The following is a 23,166-nucleotide window of genomic DNA, read 5'->3' as shown; positions in this document are numbered from 1 at the left end:
ACCTATATGTAGCTAGGTATTTTGGTTGCTGAGCAGCTGCTGTTAGTCTTGGATTCCTAGTAGCTAGCGACCTTTTTCTGCCAAACGTTTTTTGGTTGCTAATGCTGACCTTGTATCCAAGCTGACAATAATATGCGAAGCTGCTAGCTGCCTAGCTCTGATCTCCAGAAAGAAAGAAAGAAAGGAAGGAAGGAAGGAAGAAGAAAAAGGTACTGGTGCTGTATGGTATGACAAATATGTAAGAAGCTCAGCTCGTCATTGCTATTGCTAGCTAGTGGCTGCAGTTGGCACGTCATTGTACACGTTACTATCAGTGCTGCGGCCGCTGCTTGCTGAGATCGACGTTTCTGGACGGAAAGATCCACAAAAAAAAATGAAAAATAAGAATTTATGAGTTTTGATATCCATCCATCGGTGTTGATCTAGTTAGCTAGCCAGGTAAGGCGGAGCCTCGCTTTATCACCCCACCTCTCCATGCCTTGATAGTTGAGGACACGACTACTAGTACTGTGATTAGTGATGATGACATGGCAGGAAGCTGTGTGTGCCTAACTGATTTCAAGCTGGCTGTTTAATTTCTTCCGAGCGAGAAGACAAGGGACAGAATTGTAAAGTTGCTACGACGACGTACTGCATCGATCCGCCGGATTTTACTCTGGATTTTTGAGTCGGAATTCTGTGAAATTTACTGGATCTAAAAGAGAATCGAAATAAAATGAAGGGAAAGAGATGCACGCAACAGGTTTGGAGACGGGTATATCTCACAGGAAAAGAGAATATTAAAAGGCAGAGCTCATCAGGCCCACCTAAGCTTTTGTACGCCAGGCAGATTCACCACTATGTCGAGCTGCACAAATCAGCAGATGGAGATGAGCTAATCAAAGGCCCAACATTGGATGGAAACTGGAAAATGGCCCAGCTAGTTAGGTGGGCTGGGTCAACGACATGCGTCCACGGAACGAAGACGACGACCAGGACAACCAGCAGCAGCAACTCGTTCTTGATCGCACACTCCTCCCTCCGCTCCGCTCCCACCGCTGCTACCTCCTCCGACTTCCATGGCCGGCCGTCTCTCGCCATCTCCATCTCGATCCACTGCTCACTCTCCTCTATCTGATCTCCCTCATCACTTGCTGCAATAAGCAACCTTACTTCTGAATTCGATCGTGTCCTTGGTCTCTGTCGTCTCTCGTCGTCTTGCATGCATTAATTTGGTCGTCGCCGGCCGGCCACCACCACCACGGCTGCTGCTGCCGCTGCTGCTATAGATAATGGGCAAGGCGAGCACGGTGTCGTCGCTGCTGTGCTGCCCGTGCCGGTGCCTCTTCTGCGGCGTGCTCAGCTGCCTCTTCAGCGTCCTCACCTGCGTCTTCTGCAGCGCCGGCCTCGTCGCCCTCGTCCTCTACCTCCTCTTCCGCCCCCACATCATCCGCGCCACCGCCGTCTCCGCCGACCTCTCCGCCTTCACCCTCACCCCGCAGACATGGATCCTCCGATACAACCTCTCCCTCGCCGTCCAGCTCCACAACCCAAACAAGCGCATCGCCCTCCACTACCTCGACGTCGCCGCGCACGCCTACTACGAGGGCCAGCGCCTCGCCGACGCCGGACTGCCCGACCTGTTCCAGGACACCGGAGAGACCAGCCCCCTCAACCCGGAGTTCGCCGGCGACGCCCCGCTCGTCGGAGGCGTCGCGGCCGCAGGATTCCGGAGGGAGGCCGCCGAGGGCGCCACCTTCTCCGTGGACGTCAAGATCAGCGCCCACATGAAGCTCAGGCTCTGGGTCATCACCGTGCCGGGGCCCAAGACCCAGATCGACTGCCCGGTCAGGATCCAGAGACGGAACGCCACCGACGACGGCGGCGCCCGCCCGCCGCCGGAGTTCCATCCAACGGAATGCAGGGTCTGGTTCTGATCTCGATCGATCACCTCTTAATTAGTTGGATGTTGTTATCTCAGATAGATCAGATCGACCATGCTTGCATTCTTCGTTCTATAGATATATGTCATGATGAACAAAGAGAGATTATTACTAGCTAGCTAGCTAGTTGCAGCAATTACATATATTAATTGGATGATGTATTAGTATAGTAGTGTTAAGTGTGTCTCTGTACTGTAGGTGCCTTTGATTCTTTAATTTGATTCATGTACATGGCTTCTCCTGTGAATTCCATCTAAGAATATTTTTAACCTTTTTCCCTAAATGAACCAGCAAGAGAGCTGCCCGTTAAATTTAAAATGAAAATGAGAATCTCGACGTTTCATCCTGGAACTATTTGCGACATATATAAACGCTAAATATATATATATATAGGAAGAATTAGAGAACATTTTTTAGTGGTTCTTGGACTCGACCAATTATTTCCCCTTCTACTTAGCTTATCCAAAATGGTGTCCGCCATTATTTTACAAAAAAAAAATAAGGAGAATTGAAGCAAAGACAGGAACAAGTGGATGGAGATGAACCTGCTAGATCATTATGCTACCTGTCGTTAATGAAGCGAGGTTGCACATAGACATTACAGCTAGAACATAGCTAAAATTATTTGATGCGCCCTTAGATGGATTTAGTACAATTTTTAAGACTTTTTTATGGGGATATCTAGTACTAATAGTAAATGGAAACAATAGCGCATAGTACAAATGTTTATCATAGAAAAGAAAAGAGTATATGTAGGAACAATAAAAAACAAAGAGTCATGCATACGGCCCCTTAGCTTCCCCTGCCTTGAAGAACTTGTCGCCACTTTTGGACCAATAACCATCCAAGAGTGTTGCTCCCGTTCCTACACAGCCTCAAGTAAGAGGCAGGGCAAAACCACGGTTGAAACTTGAAAGGCCATCAGACGAGCAAGGCGACTCCCGTAAATGGTTAGCAGTAGATCCACCATTATTGTTGTTCCAAGAAGATGTAAAAAGAAAAGGCACCACAAATAATCAACAAGGAGGCAAACTAATCAACCTCTCTTAGATCTGCTGCCGATGATTGCTGTCGTTCCAACACATCACGTGAATCCGCATGTTATTACTGCAAACCACTACCATAAAGGACGATGATCTCCTGTACAGCTAGCGGCATAAAATGAAATTCCCCAGCAACACCACAGAGTGTTCATGAAACAAGGAAAAGGAGACAGAGGGTTGTCGTCATGGATGCCATCACCACCAACTCAATGCCACCAGCAAGAAGAAATCTTAACCTAGACAGCCTCAAGTCAAGAAATTAAAAGGTTATGCCAAAAAAGATTGACATACCTCTGTGATCAGCAAGACATAATTTGAATCAGCTTGCTGGTGAATATGGACAACATGCGTGTGGTGCAAATCAGATAACTGCCTACTACTACTAGTAGTAGTGATGGGATGGATGACCGTAGCAAGCTGGCCTTGACGACGATCAACGCCATCTCTTGCATTCATTGTACTTGGCCGGGGCCATGATAGATGATGATGATGATTCAGAAACTAACACTACGAAATCAAAACGATATAATGTCCTCTCTCGCTAATCTATCCATCCATCTGTGGACGCTGCGTTCTAATCTAAGTATCTAACTACAAGGAGGAGGAGCAAGAGCAATTGCTGGATGAGGAGCGGCAGTTGGCAGCAGCAGGGGTGGCCGGGGATGACGACGAATCCGCAGGCGAGGTGGCCTCGGTGCTGAGCGCCACCAGCAGGTCCACGAAGGCGCCGACGATGAGCCCGTGCGTGCTCTTGCCGTTGGCCCTCAGGTACCACCCCAGCATCTCCTCCAGCCAGCGCCAGTCCCTGACGCCCCCCTGGCTCATCACCATCGCCTCCATCGACTCCCGGAAGTCGCGGTACGGGTTCAGGGACTCCACCGACATGGCCGTGGCGCCACCGAACGCCGCCGTTGCCGCCTGCTTGCTCATGGTGGTGGTGTCCTTGATGATCGGCTTGTCGGCCTTGTCGGCCGCCTTGAAAGAGGACGCCTCCTCGGGCTCGAAGAGGAGGCGGTCCGAGCGCACCGCGCGGATGACGGCCTCTGCCTCCGCAGCGTCGGACGACGCCATTGAGAAACTGTCAATGGAGGCCAAGGAGTTGGTGGAGAAGCATGAGTAGGCGGAGTTCATGGTCTTGTAATAAGCCTGCTGCTTCGTCAGCGCCATATGGCTGTCTTTGTCAACATGCTGGTTCTGGCAGCCATGGCCATTGGCGTTATCCTCCTCCTCCTGCTGCTGCCTGAAGGAGAGAGTTCTTGGGTGCAGGCCGCAGGAGGTCCATTGCCACGCGGAGGAGGAGGAGGAGGAGGAGGAGGAGGACATGGACGAAGGGGAGGAGTGGCACGGCTGCTTATTGCTGGTGCTGAAGAGAGAGGTGAGGCCACCAACAGCAAGCTGCTGCTTCTTCACCATGGCATGCACTTGTGCCTGTGGTGAGAGGATGGAAATCGAGGAGGAGGTAGCTAGAGCTGGGGAAGAAGAAGAAGAAGACAAGAGTAGCTAGCTAGCTAGATGGAATAGAGGCGTTGGGCAAGCAAGCAATGAAGGTGATGCGGCTTTTATTTGGAGGGCGAGGGAGCTGAGCTCAACTGCAGGATTATATATATTTATACTAACGACTAGTAAGTATACATGCACTGCATATGCAAAGCCAAACTAAACTGGGAGCAGGGTAGGTTACCTAGAGAGCAGAGAGTAGTTGGGTTGCTGATGGAGGATTATCTTATTTTTATGGAGGAAGAACATGCCTGCCTGCAATGGATCGGAGTCAAGTGAGTTGTTTTGTTTGTTCCCTGGCCTGGTCAGTTGGGGTACTTAGTTGAGCTTCTTTTGCTTCCATTCTTCTCTCTTGTGTTGGCCACGCCAAATTGCTAATGCCATGCTTCCTCCACGTGGAATCCACCTGCAACACAGCATGTATCAAATGGTTGATTCATGTACTACGCCGCCCATCCATTTTATTTGTTGAAAGATTTAAAAGTAATTACACTTGGAGGGAAGTGCCACAATACGTACTCTTCTCCATCTAAAATTGCAGTAGCTGTATCCATTTGGGTGATACAGCTACTGCTAGTTTTTGAGTAGTAGTCACACAGTGCCCTTCCCTGCCCTGGCTGTGTGTGTTTACTCTGGCGGCTCATGCGACGATGCGGCAGGCATTTCTTGCGCCAATCCATCCATCCCCATCTGTCGTGCAGAAAATGAAACAGGATGGGGTGGGTTTAATCAATCAATCAGGTGATTAAAAGTTGTAGAGGTTTGCTGCGGCTGGCAATTGTTTTCTGCTGGAAGGCCGCTTGTGCCACGCTCCAGATTCTCCTTTCCCCAGCAGAGAGATCGAGGAGTTGCTGCAAGGACATTGGTTAGTACTAGCAAATTATCCCAGTGTCTCAAACCTGTGGTTTCCAGGTGTTCTCTAAGGTTGCAACCCAACCCAAGTTCTTTCACGTCAGATATCAAGCCAATTTTTGAATCATCTCTAAAAACTATGATTCGCATTACCCAAGTTACAAAAGGGGAGGCTAAAAAATTCCTTTCTGCTGCCATTCCACCTCTTGCTCATTTCAAAACAAGCAAAGTGGCCAGAATATAATATATTGGACAGCATTTATGCAAGTAGGGCTAAGCATGAGACCAAATTTAATGCTCACCTCTAGGGATTATTTTGTTTTCTTCCATTTCCTTCCACTCATTGAACACCTCCACATCTTATGGCATGCATCAAACAAGCAAGGCTCCAGGAAACCTGTGACAAACTTAATGTATAAGGATATAGTATTATCATAGCACGGCACCAGTGTATCATAGTAGTATCGAATGCGACGTATATATGCAACAGACTAATCATCTAATAGATCTGCATTGCTATTATAGTAGTATACGTAATCACCAAAGTTAAACTAGCGACAACAAGAGTCGTATCGAACGTGATGTATGCAACAGACTAATCATCTAGTAGATCTGCATAATCATGAGTCCTTCAGCTGATAGCAGAAGAACAATCAACTATATGGATATATCTGTAACTGTAATAGATGTCGACCTTGACTCACCACTGAACTAGCCTGGTTGCTCATCTCTTTTCATCTGTTCCATGCATGTGTAATCACTGAAGCTTAGCGTCTACATTATTGTGTGCGCACCTACATGCATTGCTGTCATACCAAGCTAGTCACTCAAGTAATAGGCGCTAAAGCAGTCGCTAATTCCTCCGCTGAAGCATGATTCTGCAGATTCCTGTGACCTCTGTACATATCCAAACTGTGTTGAAACAGTAGTATATTCGTGCAAAAATTTTCAGAAGGGTAAAACTGTTGTAAGGGCCACAATAATAACTAAGCCTGTCTCTGTCTGCTGCTAACAGATCTACTGTAATGGAACATGTTGTGTTGCAGAGCTGCTGCCTAGTTGCTCATTAACTGGTTTATACACATCATAATCACTGGTCTCACAAGCTTCTATGATGGATAATCTAACAGGATTAAGGCGAAATGATCATGCAAATGCAATAATGCAGATGCAGAAGCATGGCCCCACAGGGCACATGTCAGGCTGCCCTACCGCGCAATGTCTGCGTGCATGGCCAAGGAAAGAGTACCGATTTTAAAACTGAGCTTGCTTCTCCTGAATGTTCATTCTATATTTGTTTTTGCAGCTATATATGATGGCTTAATATGAAGTGTATTTAGCCAACCAGCAATTAGCTAGCCAATAATAATTCGAACTTCATACCTACAGAAAGAATAAGACCTCTTACTTCAGATTTTGAACAATGAGATCAGATCAATTGGGAGAAACTTTCTACTGTCTAACACAGACGATGTTTATCAATGCTCCCTTCTTGGCTAGCCACTCCGCACCTAACCGGCCTCTCTTAGCTAAATCACAAGGTGCTAGTTTCAGTTTCAGCAAGATTCCACGGTCCACAAGATATACTCCTAATTTGGCTAAAGAAAATATTTAACTTGGCATTTGTCCCCAGCATAACTGCACGAATTGAGCAGGTTATCGTTCTAATGTTCATCACTTCTATCATGGACGTCCTTCACTTGATGAATTCAACTTACTCCAGTTTGTCTAATCAGTCTTTTCTAACATCTCTTCATATAGAAATGATGGAGAAGACAAAAGAAAAGGTTAAAGCTGCATACAGAATCCTACTGTGTTTGTGTAGTATGTATAACAGACAACAGTCATTCTTGGATTTCTCTTCAGATATGGACAAACTAAACGGGCCCAATTGAACAGCTTCAGGATATATGGGGATCTGAATACAGATGCTAACGCTGTTTGCATATATCTGATTCAACACTGAAATGAAAGATCCAAAATTGGGAATTTTCCCAACAGTACAAATGGTGCAGAAGGAAAAACTCCGTGCATTCGCCCAATCAAGTGTGAATGATTGAGATCCAAAAACAAACAAGAAAAATGATGAAGCAGATGGTGCAAGCTCTTCAGATGGGGGACAGCAGGAATCCAAAGGATTTTTTTATTTTCATATGATTTCCTGTGTGATCAAGGTCTAAAACATGCGGTATGTATAAACTAATATATTTGCCCTTTGGGATTTGCTTCTACACAATTTCCATGTTTTTCCCTGATCAAGTCGAACCAATTGAATTGACACAGAGCCGCATGATCCAATTGAAGTAACTCATATATATAGCGATATTTTTTTCCAACGCAAAGGAGACTAAGTGTGAACCAACATAAAAATGAAAGTTTTACTCTGTCTGTTATGGTACAGACAACCTACATGTGTTTGTTGTAGGGGAAGACCCCTCAATCTTACAATATACAGTTCGTTCATGAGACAGCAAGATTCTAAATATTTCTCTGATCAGTTTTTTTTCCTCTACATGTGTTAGTGTAAACTCATATATGGTGCAACCTTATCATGGGCACAACAAGTACAGGATTAGCACAATATGCTTTTTTTGAGCTGATATTTTATTTAACCAGAAGAAGCTATTATACTACTTGCAACAGTTAGATAACAAAAACGTCCCATGCCTACAGGCTTCATCAAGTGCCAATATGCTTTGGTTCTTACCTCTGAAGGTAATTCTGCCATTTGGTGGTGTTGTCTTGATTGTTTCCGCACATGTTCTTGCCAAGCATTTAGCTGCATTCGAAATCTTCCCCTTGATCCAAACAGTGAAGCTTTGCTGGCCCTGACAAAAAGAAAAAAAAACTCCGATAAAGTTTGGTCATGATCAGGGAGGGGCCATCTTTCGTCAGTGACAACAGGTAAGTCACTTCATTTCTTTTTCCAACAAATCACCACTAAAGTTGTTGGACAGTAGGGACGCTATTGAAAGACAACACAAGCTATGCAAAATGTACAAAAAAAGCTTTTCAAGGCAACAGGAGCACAGCAGGAGCATTTAGACTGATACAGTAACACCTGAACTGCAGGAATAAAGTTTCTTTTGAGAAATCCCTGGACACCTTGGGTCTCTGCTGGAGATCACAGTTCGATTCCTACCAACGACAAGGTAGATAAGCAGTCATGTGGTCTTTCGACTATATCTGATTTTCCAGATTTTGATCCCATGGCATTGATATTACACCTTACAATGATGACACTAGCCAATTGACCTGCTCTCTTCTTATATAGTAGAAAAGGAAAGGATGGTAACAGGATAGACTCACCATGTGACATGTGAATGGAGAAAATACTGACTTTTTTAAAAAAAAGGGTTAAAAAATTTAAATTCGAAAAAAGGGTGCCGGTTTGGAACAATTCGAAAAATAGGTGTCTCCCGCCCGATCAACGGGCGGGAGGCGACATCCCGCCCATCCAACGGACAGGGGATCGAAAAAATATTTGTCAGGCCCTCGGGAGGGGCCTCTTCGCGAAAGAAAACTTTTCTTATTCGCGAAGAGGTCCCTGACGCGGCATCCCGCCCGCCCTCCCAACGGGCGGGACGTCCCCCCCCCCCCCAACTATTTAAGCCCCCCACCCACCCCTAATTCTCATAATATTCAGCAAAAATCAACAAAAAAATAAAGGAAGGAGAGGAAGAGAGGAGAGGAGAGAAAGCGGTGAAGCTCTATCCACACGTCGGTTTGGAGGTATATTCTCGTTATAGTCGTATAATTATCAATTGTTTTTACGAATATTTGTTAGGGTAGTTATACGTAAAATAGTTTTCAGTATTTTCAATAGCTTTTAGAAATACTTGTTAGGGTAGTTTATTTTAAATAGTTTTTAGTATTTTTAATAGTTTTTAGATATATTTCTTAGGGTAGTTATATTTTGAATAGTTTTTATAGTTTCAGTAGTTTTCAGATATATTTCTTAGGGTAGTTATATTTTGAATAGTTTTCAGTATTTTCAATAAATTTTAGAAATATTTGTTAGGGTAGTTCTATTATAAATAGTTTTTAGTATTTTTAATAGTTTTTAGATATAGTTCTTAGGGTAGTTATATTTTGAATAGTTTTTAGTATTTTCAATAGTTTTTAGGAATATTTCTTAGGGTAGTTATATTTTGAATAGTTTTTAGTAATTCAATAGTTTTTAGATATATTTCTTAGTTTAGTTATATTTTGAATAGTTTTTAGTATTTTCAATAGTTTTTAGGAATATTTCTTAGGGTAGTTATATTTTAAGGAGTTTTTAGTATTTTCAATAGATGTTAGATTTATTTCTTAGGGCAGTTGTATTTCGAATAGTTTTTAGTATTTTCAATTGTTTGTACGAATATGTGTTACGGTACTTATATTTTTCATGCAGATATGGCGCAGACACCGGAGCTCCTTCGCGAACACCGACGAACGGCACAGGTCGTACCTGCCAGCGGTGGAGGGGCAGGAGCTTCACGAGTTGCGCCCTCGTGTAGCAAAGGAGTTGTTGCACCTGGACGAGGAGCCTTAATCAGCGAGGAGCCTTATCCGCCCGAGATGTATGGGATGTGGCACGAGGATAGCCCCACGATGGGTTTGCTTTGGACCGATCGAGGGTAAGCTCTTTAATTTACTGTTGTACGTTTCTGTATATGCAAAGTACCGATGCAGTTGTGTAATTTTGCAGATGAGCTGGGCACATCGGCAGGTCCAAAAAGCATACCCGCAGTTCGTGTCCGAATTTGATCGGATGCGGCCACAGGATGTCATCTGGACCCCGTACACTGCTGCGGCTATCCAGACACGTGCGCCGCACGGGTTGTCCTCCCTCTACACGTGTGACGAGGCGTACTGGCTCACAAAGGCGAACCTAGTGTTCGATATTATCATCGAGCCATACTGCGTCGAGCGAGTGATGAGGCAGTTCGAGCGACGACAGCACTTTCCTCTCCTACCTCGAGCGTTCCAGGCCGTGCCGCGCAACGTACACGAGTAAGTTTGTGATAACTCATTTTGTATTTATTATATAATCGTTATCATAAAATAATATTGTCTTTCAAATGTTTGCAACAGATATTCGCACAGGGGATATCATGCCAACGAGGTCAACTGGGTGGTCAAGCTGCAGGAGTACGTAGAAGGGTGGCTAGACGCACGTGACGATGTGTGGGACGAGCCGCTGCCACACACGGAGGCGTCTTACGGCGCATACCTCCGCTGGTACCTCCCTCGCATGCGTCCGTACGTCACTATTTCACGTATTGATGACGCTGAGCATCAGCACCAGCCGACCATTTCGGACACGTATCCCTCATACCGTGATCAGACCCAGCGTGGCGCGGTACATCTTTCGCAACTTGAATTATTAAATCTTTTTTTATAAAAAATCGATAACAATATTACTCTACTTCCCATTACGTATGCAGATCGATCTGATCAACTTTGCGGAGGTTGAAGCTACATCTCAGATCACGTTGCCTGAACGTGGAGTACGTGTACCGGAGGCACAGTACAAAGACAGCTTGCGTAAGATTCAAGACAACTTGACGCGAGCATTACGTGCACTGACGTGTCGCGGCAGAGACGACGTGGGGACCGGCAGTTCGTCTCATGCGTCCGCCCACATGTACACAGCTGGCCCGTCGACCTCTGCAGCACCGCACGCAGCGTCCAGCGGTACTGCCGCTAGTTCAAGCTATAAGTCCTTTATAATTGCCATTTCAATCACTTTTGATTTACACGATGAAAGGATCGATGGACCAAGAGGGGGGTGAATTGGGCCTTTTTCAATTTCTAAAACAAGATAAAACAACCTTAACCTATGCAAAAACTAGAAAGGCTCCAATTCACCAACCGGATAACTAAACAACCTACACAAGCTAGTTAAGATGAAAAGAGATAAAGCCTAGCAAGGTAGAGCTAACTAGTGATCCCTAAATCAAGCACATGAATGAATTGCATGAAAGATAATGCTTGAAAAAGTAAAGTGGACAAGGGACAACCGGATTTTTCCCGTGGTATCGATGTGTTGGCACACACCCCTAATCCACGTTGTGACACTCACAAAGAGTATTGTCACCTCCGAAGTCACCAAGACGAGGGCGCTCACTAAGAGTCTCCGTTCACCATCCCGGTGTGGTGGAGATCAAGCCACGTACAAGTCTCTTCTCCGGGCTTCCACAATCCTTGGCAAGCTCCGCGAGAATCACCTCGATCACCAAGATCGCCTAGGTGATGCCAATCACCAAGAGTAACAAGCTAAGGCCTTCACTTGAGCAAGAACCAATCACAAAGAATGAATGCACACAAGCTTCTCTCTACTCAAGTCCTTAATCTTGCTTCTTGAATGATTGAATGAACAAGTGTATGAAATGTTGAAGCTCAAAGTGGCTCTTGGCTAAAGTATGTGTGTTTGGATGTTGCCTGGTGCCAAGAGTGGTAGAATGACCCATTGGAGGGGTATATATGGGCAGCTCACACGAATAGAGCCGTTGGAGAAAAAGCTGCCAGAAAAACTGCGTAGCGCCGGTTAATCCGACGTCCCTCCAATAGTCATCGTCGGTTTAACCGGTGAATGTAAACTCCCCTTTTGAAAACTAGCCGTTACTGTTTGGGAAGATTAACCGTCGTTGCATCGGTTTAACCGGTGAGTGTAATCATCCTTTGATCAACAGAAATACCAAGTCACTGGACAACTGCACCGACGTCAAATTTCAAATAGCGTCGGTTTAACCGGTGAGTGTAGTTGTCCACTGATCAACTGAAAACCGAGTCTCTGGACAACTGCACCGACGTCCAATTTCAAATAACGTCGGTTTAACCGGTGTATTGACTTGTCCAGACCTGCTGACCTCGTTTAACCGACGTATAGAAAACTTGAGGCGTCGGTTAATCCGGTGATAAGGATTTTTCTGATTTTGCCTTTTCTGACTTGAGTCTTGAATGAAATCCAAATATTCTTGAGATATAAGTTGAGAACCACTTATTTGAGCTTCTAGAAAACTGAGTGACCATTGTGTGCATCCATTTTCAAATGACCATGTCCATGCTCAAGTTACTAAGCCTAAAACCCCTCTTAATAGTGCGATCACTACAAAACTATAAAACCTATACTAACCTAAGTGTCCTTCTCAACCTTATGACACTTAGGACTAGAAAGATCCTTAGTCTTGACATGTTATAGAGTTGAATGCCGAGATCGCCTTTTTGAATAATGAAAATTAGGGGCCTCTTTTGACATATAACCAAATGAGCAATAATGATCTATAAGGCTGCACAAACTCATTAGTCACAATAATGGTTGTCATTAATCACCGAAACATACCTTAAGGGCCTAGATGCTTACACACGACTAATTTCGTTTGTTTTTATAGTCATGCACTTGACGGCAATGGGACCTCCTCCTGCAAGAATGGAGCCTCAGACGTTTGGCGCCTATGCTCCAGGAACGTCTCTTCCGTCGGGTTCGACGCCAGCTGCACCGTACTCTCAGAGCTATATTCGGCATGCATGGTCGATGGGAGCTTCTGCACACGGTGGTCCATTCGGTGTGCCGGACTGGGACGATTGGGAGAGCGGCTCCGCCACTTGGTCGGAGTTGGTGGGCGGTGGCGCCGGACCTGACATCATTGGTCCCTTCCAGACGTATGACGCTCCAGGTGCACAGTCCCAGGATGACCCGTTCACGCCTGCACCTCCTCCGCCTCGTCCTCACCGTGCTCCAAATGCATTTACGTACTCGGAGGACCACATACGCCGACGGGCTAGGACTAGAGGGGAGGACGAAGAGAGCGCGAGGTCCAGGACAGGCGGGGTAGATACTCCTGATTCGGTGGATTTTTATATTTAAACTGTTTTTATATGATACTATTTTCTTTTTAATTGGTTGACGTATCGTACTATCGTAATATTTGGATTTTACGTTGCAAAACGTTATCGTTTAACCATCTTCATACAAGTTTTAGATACATTAATCTTATTCGTAAAATTGAATTAAAATTTTATATGTATACAAAAGAGTATGGCGAATAAATCTTGTATTTGAAAAAAGTCTGAATTTCAAATAGTTTGTGAAACATAAATTCCAAGAAAATATAACAAAAATCATAAGCAGGGGGACCTCCCGCCCATTGGCCGGGCCTGAGGCCTCCCGCCCACTGCCGGGCGGGATGCCTGCCTCGGGAATCTCTTCACGAATAAGAAAAGTTTCTTATTCGCGAAGAGGCTCTCGGGAGGAGCCTGGAAATATTTTTGGAACCTCCCGCCCGCAGGATGGGCGGGAGGTCCCCGGCCCCACGCCTCCCGCCCGATCAACGGGCGGAAGGTACCCATTTTTCCAATTTTTCATAACCGGCACCCTTTTTTCGAATTTTATTTTTTAAGCCCTTTTTCAAAAAAAACTCGAAAATACTTCCAACTATTCATTGGCCTGTTTTGGGTATGAATGAACTATGCCTGCTGGGCCTAAATGTTCGGCCGCATTTTTAGTTGGGCCAACTCGCTGCCGATGGCAAGTAGCCAACAAGTACTGGGCATTCATTCAATCTGGAGATGAAAGGTGGTGCCTATGTTGAAATCCACAGAAGATGCAAGCTTTTGCAATGACTAGATTTGACACCAGAAAAAGTTCATTTGGTAGATTTGACTCCATCTGATTGCATGACTTTGCAAGGGTAAACGTGGTTTTCCATGGATACATGTATCCAACCTGTGTCCAAAAACTGCCATCAAAACTTTTACAAGGTATAATAGGTGTTTGGATTCTAAGTGCTAAAATTTAGCCTTATCATATATGTTTCGATGCTAATTAAGAAGACTAAAATATGAGTTAATTATAAAACTAATTAGGGGGCTAATTATAGACTAATTAGACTTAATAGATTCGTCTCGCGAATTAGTCTAGAGGTTATGCAATTAGTTTTGTCATTACTCTATGTTTAATGCTTCTAATTAGCAACTAAAGATTCTAGCTCTGACAGATTTAAACAGAGCCTAAATTACTTATTTTTACTAGATAATACAAAAGGGCAGACCTTTCAAAAAAAAAGAATATAAGTCCTTAATATCATAATTACACTTGAAGTTTAATGTTTAATATCATTGACTAATAATTGCATGTGTAGAATGTGAAGAACTGCATAACTCTAAGATTCTAGAAACTGTCATGTCTAGCTGCTCCTTTCGATTGTTAACATGCTGCAATAGAGATCAGAATCGTTTACTAGGTTAGATCACAACACTTGCGGTTGCACTATCCGCCATACTTTGAGAAAAATTATTACGATAACCATGTTGTGGTGGAGATCAATCCATTTTGTCATAAAACATTTCCTTAGATGAGCAAATAAACTATGCAGAGTAAAGATTTGAAAGCTGAGGAGATGGCAAAGTGAGGCAGGTAAATATGCAAAGAAGCCCAACAGTGATGGTAATTTGGCAAGTGCCACCCCTGAGATCGAATTAATCGCAGGCAGGAGGCGCAGCGGCGGCGGCGACATCTGCATCTGCATCTCCGCCCCGTCCATCCATCCATCCTGCATCTGCTGCTCTGCTCAGCTCGCTGATCCCTCGTCGAGGAGGCCATGTCTCCCTCCGGCGAGGTGGTGGCCTCCATCTCCTCCGCCCTCGCCGTCGCCCTCGTCCTCCTCGCCTGCGTCGAGCTCGGAGACGCCGCCGCCGCCGCCGGCGTCTACCGCCTCATCCAGTACGACCTCGCAGGCGCCCCGCTCGGCTCCCGCGCCGCAGTCCTCAACCACCACGCCGCCGCGCTCCCGCTCCCGCCGGGCGCCGACCTCTCCCGCTCCGCGCTCGTCGCGCCGCTACTCGACCTCCCGCTCTCCTTCCTCAGAGGTACCCACCCCACCATCTTCCTTGCTTACTACTACTACTTGCGTTCCCATTAGGTTACTAGACTATAAACTACTAGATCTCTTCCCCGCCTCGTGTCACACGCCCCACACGGACCTTGTCCTCGCTCGCATTCCCAGCAGTTAGTACAACTGTCGGATCGAGATCAAGATCTCCTAGGACTCGCAGTTGCCTAGTTAGTAGCTTTTAGTCACTGCTACTAATTATACGTCCTCGAATGCTGCTGCTGCTACTACTTTAGCGCTGCTATTCTACCACTGGAGCATGGTTTTCTTGCCATCTGGTTTGGTTGCTACCTGTTATTTCCAACCATGATATGCCCATGTCACATTACAAGATCACGTGATCATCCACACCACACAGCTCAACTGTGGATGATACTTCTAGAACTGCCAAATCTCAAAGCACTAGTACTGCCTTCCTCTGTCGCTGAAAACTCTTGCAATGCCTTCTCAGAGTACCTGGCGGAGAAGAAACATCTGGGAGGGTTGCTCATTCTGCTCCCAACAAAGCTCAGCGACAAGGATGGTGCAGGGAATAATATTGACAAGGGGCAAGTAAAGAGTGTGCTGGCCGAGCTTGAGAAGTTGCTTGTGCATGAAGAAGTTCCAGTAAGTACAAATCCCTTTATCAACACCAAATGCATCTATCGCTCTACTGATGCTGTACATCTGTATATCGCTTCTTTACTTCCTTGACAGTTCAATAGTTGTATTACAGAGCTACACTGATACAAGTATATAAATAATACTTAAAATGGTGAACTTGAAACAATTATTATGCATCCAGCTTCCTAAAGATCCTGAGAAATAATTCCTACACCACTCAGCAGTCTAAATTTTTATTGTATTTTAGATCCTGAGAAGTAATATGTCTAGTCATCTACACCCCACTTGGTTGAGTAATCCATTTTTGCATTTTCATGTGATCTGTCGACCTCGACTAAACCATGTTCTTTGCCTCATGCAGTATCCTGTATACTTCGCTTTGCATGACGACGACTTTGATAACCTGCTGGCAGATATCCGTAAAATTGCCTCTTCAGGTCAACCAGCCTCTGCAACAACAGGAGGGTAATACTCATCAGAAATTGTGCATATTTTAAACTGGCCAGCATTTTGCACTCTGAACTGTATAACTCGCTTACACTGTATGGACAGATACAAACTGTCAGTCTCATGGAATTTTCTTTTGATATTCTTTTTGTAGCTATAAACTTGTCGTGTCCTCAGCGGAACCTAGAAAAGTGTCATCTCCGACCATTTCTAATATCCAGGTAGCCTCTCCTATTTGGTTAAGCATTTGTCAAGTTACTTCTATTTCCTTAGTAAGTGTAGTATCTTGTGGGGTATGCCCCCCCCCCCCCCCCCCCCTCAGAAGCAGGAAAGTAAATGTAGATGGCTATTTGTTTGAATTGATTGTCCCAAATTGATGTGTGCGCTAACAAAATAAAACTGTTTTCCATGTTATTTTTTGGACTATGAACATACCTAAGCTGAATCATTTTTGAGTTGCAGGGATGGCTACCTGGTTTGAAAGGAGAGGGTGACACAGAACAGCTTCCAACTATTGCCATAGTTGCAAACTATGACACCTTCGGTTCTGCACCTGTATGTTGATCCACAAAAATATTCCTGGAATATTCTTTAGTATTCTTCTAGATGTCTTCGATAACACGGATTTTCTCAGGCACTTTCTGTGGGAAGCGACAGCAATGGAAGTGGAGTTGTAGCTCTTCTAGAAATTGCAAGACTCTTTTCACGTCTTTATTCAAATTCTAAGACCAGGGGCAAGTACAATCTTCTTTTTGGGTTAACATCTGGTGGGCCCTACAACTACAATGGAACTAGCAAGGTAAGTACTCATCTGGGCACTTGAGAGACTAAGGTCCATCTTTATGTCAACTTATAGCTGTGTGTTTTTTTGATGCAGTGGCTTAGAAGTTTCGATCAGCGTGTACGTGAGAGCATTGACTATGCTATCTGCTTGAACAGTGTTGGTTCCTGGAGCAATGACCTCTGGATGCATGTATCAAAGCCTCCTGAAAATCCCTATATCAAACAAATCTTCGAAGTATGGTGATCATTTCAAGTTTGTTGGTCCATAACCTCAGTTATCAGTAAGGATAGTCATATTGATATCTGTGAATCTGCTTTCAGGATTTTTCGGATGTTTCTAAAGAAATGGGTGTTTCAGTCAGAATCAAGCACAAGAAGATTAATGTTTCAAATCCTAGAGTATGCACCCTCACATTATTTCGGTTCCTAACAGGAATAAATAAAACACATACAATATGCATTAGACGATAACATCTTTTTGCAATGACTAAGGGTATCCCTTCAGCATTCCTATGCGTTTAGGAATATATTTCTCATTTGGACCCTCAGCTTTGATTTCCAGTACAAATCTAAAGTTCTGCTAAAATTGAACTAACCCATGTTAAAGTTGTGCTCGCATTTAATGTGTAGTTGAATGCTCAACAGATTGCATCTCATTGGACTTGCTAGCTGGGCTGTAGTCATATTTGCAAAACCCTTGCTCAAATCAAATGGAACTGAAACCCACAATAGGTTTTCATATGATATGCATAAATTGATGGACGCAATCTCATGAGGGCACAGGCCCCACTGAAATTCATAAAAACACACATAGTAGATAAGACTCATGTATGAATTCGATCACAGGGGGGCACCATTCAAAGGATATTCTTGAAGGACCCTGGTGAAATTTAATTCAGCTTAGCCTGTGATGAGACTTAAGTTATTATTATTATTTTTATTTGCCATCTTATTAGCTTTCCTGTTTGAATACCTGGAAGACTCCTATGTATCAAGTATATGGACTACCGCTACATATCAAGTATATGGACTACAATATATGCTTCTTATTTTCTTCTCATCCAACTGCCGATTGACGGCAGAGTTTTAGTAGACTTTGCATTTTGATGGACATCCCAATCCACACCACCGTTACTAATCAAGTTTGCATGCCATTGACATTAATGCTTTTACTGTGTTATATTTTTGTCTCATTGTGTCATGTTTTGCAAACTTGTAGGTAGCATGGGAACACGAGCAGTTCTCTAGGTTTAGAGTGACTGCACTTACTCTTTCAGAAATGTCTAGCGCCCCTGAATTTTTGGAAAGCACTGGTGGTCTTCATGACACTAGGTGAAGTCACTTCCAATGTATCCTGAGTCTTTCCAGTGCAACCATCTCAATCTATTTTAATACTTATATTTTTTTCCTTTTTCGCAGAGAATCTACAGATGTCGATTCAGTAATCCGAACTGTCAGATTAGTTTCCGAGAGTCTTGCGGTAAGCTCAATCATTTATTTGTCAATTGGTGCTTGGACAATTATTTGTCCAGCACTGAGTTTTGTGTTTACATGTTTTTGTGTGTGTGAGCGGGTGTGTTTTATGTTGTGGGTGAGGTGCTGAGGTTATGCCATTTGGAGACATCTCCAGTTTCATCTATATTACAATGGTTTGCACGATGTGGTACCTTGTTTCATCTATGTTACAATGGATGTGGGTACCATGTTGATGATGATTGAAACTGAAATTTACTGGCTTCTTGCTCTTTTACAGAGACACATCTATGGATTGAAAGGAAGGAACATCGATGTTTTTGCAGAGAACAGCAGCTTAGCCATTAATCCTCACTACATCCAGTCCTGGTTGGATCTTTTGTCACGGACACCACGGGTTGCACCTTTTCTGCAGAAAAATGATCCCTTCATAGCAGCATTGAAAAAGGTTTGAACAGTTCCCACCAATATTCCCAGTTTTCTTGCAAACCATGACATTGGTATTCTGGTGCAGGAACTATCCGAACACACTGCTGATGTACATGTTCAAAATGATGTCCTTGATGGCATGTTCACTTTCTATGATGCCACAAAAGCAACTCTAAACGTATACCAGGTATATCTAAAGATTAAATGCACAAGCTTCTTGGCATATGTTGATGTTCAATCCCACTTTTAAGTTGCTTTTGAGACATCACCAAATTGATGTTACCTCACACGGCAATTGTTTCCTTAACTACCCAGGTTGCAAGTGTTACTTTTGATCTGCTGTTCCTTTTGGTGCTTGGTTCCTATCTGATCGTTCTCTTCTGCTTCCTAGTAATCACTACACGGGTAAGCATGCTCTACTTTGGATGTAACTTCAACCTTTTGGTACCCGCAGCTGAGAAAATATTACTTCCTTGAACAGGGTGTTGATGATCTCATTAACATATTCCGGCGGCCTCCATCACGCAAACTCAAGGGAGCATAGGCTAGGTTGTTTTTGTGTATTAGTGCCTGAGATGTATGCCTAGTTAGAAGAGCTAGACATCAGGATGACAAGAGGCAAGCTAGCTTCCCACAGCACATAGACATGTAATTGCAAAATTTTACTGTTTTCCCCCCTCCAGCCAATGTGAGTGGTTTCGAATTCCACAGCACGAAAACAATTCTTTCTTTTGTGCGAGGAATTTTGAATGTAATTTAACTGTATCCATTTTGTTATGATGCTTACAATTTTGGGTTAATTATCCCGGTGGGTGTCTCACGGACCGCAAAAGGCACCAGTTCTGAACATGAATGCTGTAAAATCCTTCTCCGAACACTGAAGGCCCACGTGCCTGTGTTAATGTACTTGCATGCAATAACATCACTAGGAGAGCAAAATTCGAGGAAACTTCTGTTTACACATCACAGTAGCAATGATCATTTCTTTGGCAGCCTTTCATGTCACTGAATAATATAGTACTTTGGACGTTCAAAGGTGCCCAAGAGTTATTCCTGTTGCTCCAATGAACAGATGCATAGCTGAAACAGCAGAGTACCATGAAACAAGGTTGCCAAAACAAATCCCTCGTAGGCTGCATTTGCTGCCAAGCCATCGACCTCAAGTAGCCGAGATGAAGCCCAAATCCGCAAGCTCATTGCTCATAGTTATTCGAGAACTGACAAAGATGCATTACATATCAAGCGCAGGTATTTGCTGTGACAGTTCAGCAGTATCCTCAACTTTGCATTACATCAGGATCTAATGCTAGACCCAGCATCCTATCCTATCTGATCGTCAAATCACATGATCTCTCTCGTTAGTCCTCGTCCATATCAAGAGCAGGTATTCGCCGGAAGCGCCCTCCATGCCTTAAGCCTCCTGATATGCTCGGCGACCTCACCTCAACCCTTCTCTTCTTAGGCGCCGAGCATTCACCAGCTATTGATTCAAAAAGCTCTCCCATATTCGACATGTTTGGTCTCTTTTTATCAGCCTCCTCTTTCAGGAAACTGAATGCCATGGAACAGTTGATGAAATGTCAGCATGTTTCAATTATACATTCAGATACTAACCAGTGTTTTGCTTAAGAAGCACATTTAAGATCACTGGAGCAGGCAAGTAGTTTATGACTAGCTGTCAGAGCAGAATAGGAATCTACATGAACAAAGAAAGCGTACCTCTCCCGGATTATTTTAAATGCTTCCATAGTTGCATAAGGCAACCCTGTCTTCGGATCACGGTATCTACAGGAAATAAGCCTTGCATGAGCATAATCAGCTCTCAAGAGTCAAATCTAAATTCAATTCTTATTGCTTACTACATAAATTGGTTATATAGATATGAAATCCTGCTTCAACTCTACCTCTGCAGTACCATCTCAAATTTCTAGATTAAGAGCGTTCCACTAGCAGTCTGGCAAGCATATTTGAAAAGCAAAACACTTTTTTTAAAAAAATCAAATTCAAGCAGCACAATGCCTCAGGGTTTTCAGCTCATACACACAGTGGTAAGATCAGAGTGATTCAGAGCATATAAAACCAGACTAAAAGAAAATGCAGCTACTAAACAAAGGATGCATGTCTGTCAAAGTTATTACTTGTAGACAAACGAAACATATACAAACACTGAAACACGGCCCAAAAAAAGGAACTCGTGTGAAAAAGGAGAGGTACATAGAATGGATAGCATAAATAGGGGTCACGAAAACATACTTGGCAGGAAGTCCAGTCACCACACAGACAGATTTCTCTGGATCTGTAAAAACAGAAGTATTACAAAAAGGCAATGCGCTTAGTACAGCAATTTGATTTGAAACTGCTAAGCTCACATTTAAAAATTGCTGCTAGAGATAATGAATGAATGACACACCAGCAACGAAACTGTGACACTTACAAGGTGCTGATGTTGTACAAAGTTCCGACCCAAATGATGCCCCATTTATGAATTCCAGACATGATTCCCCTAATTGAGCACAATACTGATGATCAGGTAACTGGAACTCCTAGGATATGGTATTCATTGTGGAAAGAGGGAGGTTTCTAAGTTCACAATATGTAAGCAAACAAGTGATTGTGATGACAATCTGACAAAAGTATTACCATCTCTTGAGAAAAATCGAATTGTAGGACCTTCATAGGTGTCCTTATGAACAACAGCTTTTTTCTTGACTTCCTCCTCTCTTGCCAGTACACGTTCTAGATTTCTCAAGTTCATGATCTCTGGAAACATAGACAAAGGTAAACAAACAAAATAAAATCAGAATGAAACAACCAATGCTGGCAATTTCCATCTATGTACTTTTCAGATAAGGTGTAAGGGAAACAAAGTTTAAAACCAGTTTCAGCTGCTTCTAAAAGCATCTCCTCTTGTGTCATCCGCTTTTCTTCTCCCTCCTTTTTCTTCTTAATTGGCTGGCACAGTGCAGAAGAGGGTGAAAAGGAAGTGAGCATAAATCCCAAAAAGAAAACCACCATAGGCTGACAAATTAATTTGAGTACTACAAGATTCTGTTGTCCATAAGTAGATAAAATGCTGAATGCAATTACAGCATCTGATGCAGGAATCGGAGAGCTCGCAAATGAATGCATACCTTGACTGTTGCTTCTTTTTCAGCACGTATCGCTTCTCTTTCAGCTTGTCTGACAATGACCGACGTTCTGGTTGATTTCCTTATGGTCTTCTCGGTCTCTAATTCATCAGGAAAATCTGCTTGTGTGGATGGACTTGGCTTGTCATCTTCTAGTTTTGGGGTCACCTTCTTCTTCTTCTTGGCATTGGTCTTTCTCAACGTCTTGCCGGGGAACATAAGGCGCTTTTTGATTGGTAATCTGCTTCACAGTTGAGCCGGGGGCATGAGAAGAGGATTTGTGGCTAGATTACACGGTGCAATCTACTAACATGGTTGTCAGCTAGGAGAACATGTATACCTCTCACGTTCTTCCTTTTCTGGCTCATCATCAGGTCCAGATTCCTGTGCAGATCCAGAGAAGTTAGATGGGCACAGGGCACCGAGTTGACGACAGTGTGTGAGAAGAGAATGTTAACTAGAAAGAAAGCGGCGATCTGGGTCCACTAATGAAAGCTAGGAACAGAAACAGGTGAAGAGGGGAGAAGGAAGGGATCTCACATATCGATCAAAATCACTGTCGAATTCGTCGCCAGCATCCTGCTCTTCCTCGTAGTTGTCATCGTTGTCTTCCTGCGGGGAAAGTAGGAGTACGTGAGCCGACAGGAACTGTAAGTATATGCAGGCGCAGCAGCAACAGTCTCTGAGCTCCCCATGTGCAGCAGCGGCCCAAGAGAAGGGAAGGAAGAGTGGGGGGCTGCAACCTACATCCTTGAGGGCGTCTTGATTCCAGAAGACCTCGTCCTGCTCGATCTCGTCCTCGAGGAGCTTGGTTATCCTGAGCAATCAAATCGATCGGTTCCAATCTCAGTCGATCAGGAGCAAAGCAGGTGGGCCGGGGAGGGAGAGCGCAAGGGCAACCTGACCTCTTTCCTCGGGTGGCGCGGGAGGCGCGGTCGAGGAGGACGGGAGGCTCGTCGTCGCCGGCGTCCATGGCGGCGGCGGCGGATTGGATTGGTGCCGTGCCCGGGCCCGGGGGAGGGAGGAAAGGAAAGAGGGGAGGGGATTCCTGCCCTGTAGCACCGTCAGATCTACAAACGATGGCTGAGATGGAAGACGCTCTCATCGTAGT

At 44.2% G+C, this 23,166-nt stretch overlaps 4 protein-coding genes across 6 annotated transcripts; 2 read left to right on the top strand and 2 right to left on the bottom strand.

Annotated features, from left to right (window-relative positions):
- The first annotated feature begins 1,091 nt into the window (after positions 1-1,091).
- On the top strand, positions 1,092-1,951 carry LOC112898512 (NDR1/HIN1-like protein 10). The gene has a single exon (XM_025966852.1). It carries the CDS (start codon positions 1,272-1,274, stop codon positions 1,914-1,916), a length of 645 nt encoding a protein of 214 aa, XP_025822637.1. The 5' UTR covers positions 1,092-1,271; the 3' UTR covers positions 1,917-1,951.
- Positions 1,952-2,400: 449 nt separating this feature from the next.
- Positions 2,401-8,142, bottom strand: LOC112897805 (transcription repressor OFP13-like). 3 transcript variants are annotated; one of them, XR_003229754.1, is made up of 5 exons: positions 8,022-8,142; positions 5,617-5,711; positions 4,982-5,313; positions 4,647-4,868; positions 2,401-2,787 (listed from the first exon to the last, which is right to left on the bottom strand). XR_003229754.1 is itself a non-coding variant. In XM_025966197.1 (2 exons), exon 1 carries the CDS (start codon positions 4,376-4,378, stop codon positions 3,557-3,559), a length of 822 nt encoding a protein of 273 aa, XP_025821982.1. In that variant the 5' UTR covers positions 4,379-4,426; the 3' UTR covers positions 2,401-2,787; positions 2,964-3,556. The 3 variants fall into 3 exon arrangements, 1 of the variants encoding a protein (XP_025821982.1); XR_003229755.1 differs by having other exon boundaries at positions 4,982-5,152; XM_025966197.1 differs by lacking the exons at positions 4,647-4,868; positions 4,982-5,313; positions 5,617-5,711; positions 8,022-8,142 and adding an exon at positions 2,964-4,426.
- Positions 8,143-14,743: 6,601 nt separating this feature from the next.
- Positions 14,744-19,774, top strand: LOC112897008 (nicalin). The gene is made up of 14 exons (XM_025965169.1): positions 14,744-15,169; positions 15,644-15,798; positions 16,157-16,260; positions 16,397-16,463; positions 16,705-16,797; positions 16,877-17,041; positions 17,120-17,260; positions 17,347-17,424; positions 18,245-18,357; positions 18,445-18,505; positions 18,779-18,946; positions 19,013-19,114; positions 19,243-19,332; positions 19,409-19,774. The coding sequence occupies exons 1-14, from the start codon at positions 14,902-14,904 to the stop codon at positions 19,469-19,471; spliced, it is 1,668 nt and encodes a 555-aa protein (XP_025820954.1). The 5' UTR covers positions 14,744-14,901; the 3' UTR covers positions 19,472-19,774.
- Positions 19,775-20,100: 326 nt separating this feature from the next.
- Positions 20,101-23,119, bottom strand: LOC112897009 (SWR1 complex subunit 2). Its single transcript, XM_025965170.1, has 11 exons — positions 22,961-23,119; positions 22,803-22,872; positions 22,596-22,667; positions 22,396-22,439; positions 22,059-22,296; positions 21,804-21,879; positions 21,568-21,687; positions 21,362-21,430; positions 21,181-21,223; positions 20,647-20,712; positions 20,101-20,478 (listed from the first exon to the last, which is right to left on the bottom strand). Exons 1-11 carry the CDS (start codon positions 23,026-23,028, stop codon positions 20,286-20,288), a joined length of 1,059 nt encoding a protein of 352 aa, XP_025820955.1. The 5' UTR covers positions 23,029-23,119; the 3' UTR covers positions 20,101-20,285.
- Positions 23,120-23,166: the final 47 nt, after the last annotated feature.

Source organism: Panicum hallii, chromosome 6 (assembly GCF_002211085.1).
Source record: "Panicum hallii strain FIL2 chromosome 6, PHallii_v3.1, whole genome shotgun sequence".
NCBI classification, from domain to species: Eukaryota; Viridiplantae; Streptophyta; class Magnoliopsida; order Poales; family Poaceae; genus Panicum; species Panicum hallii.
This window is presented reverse-complemented; position numbering and strand designations above follow the sequence as displayed.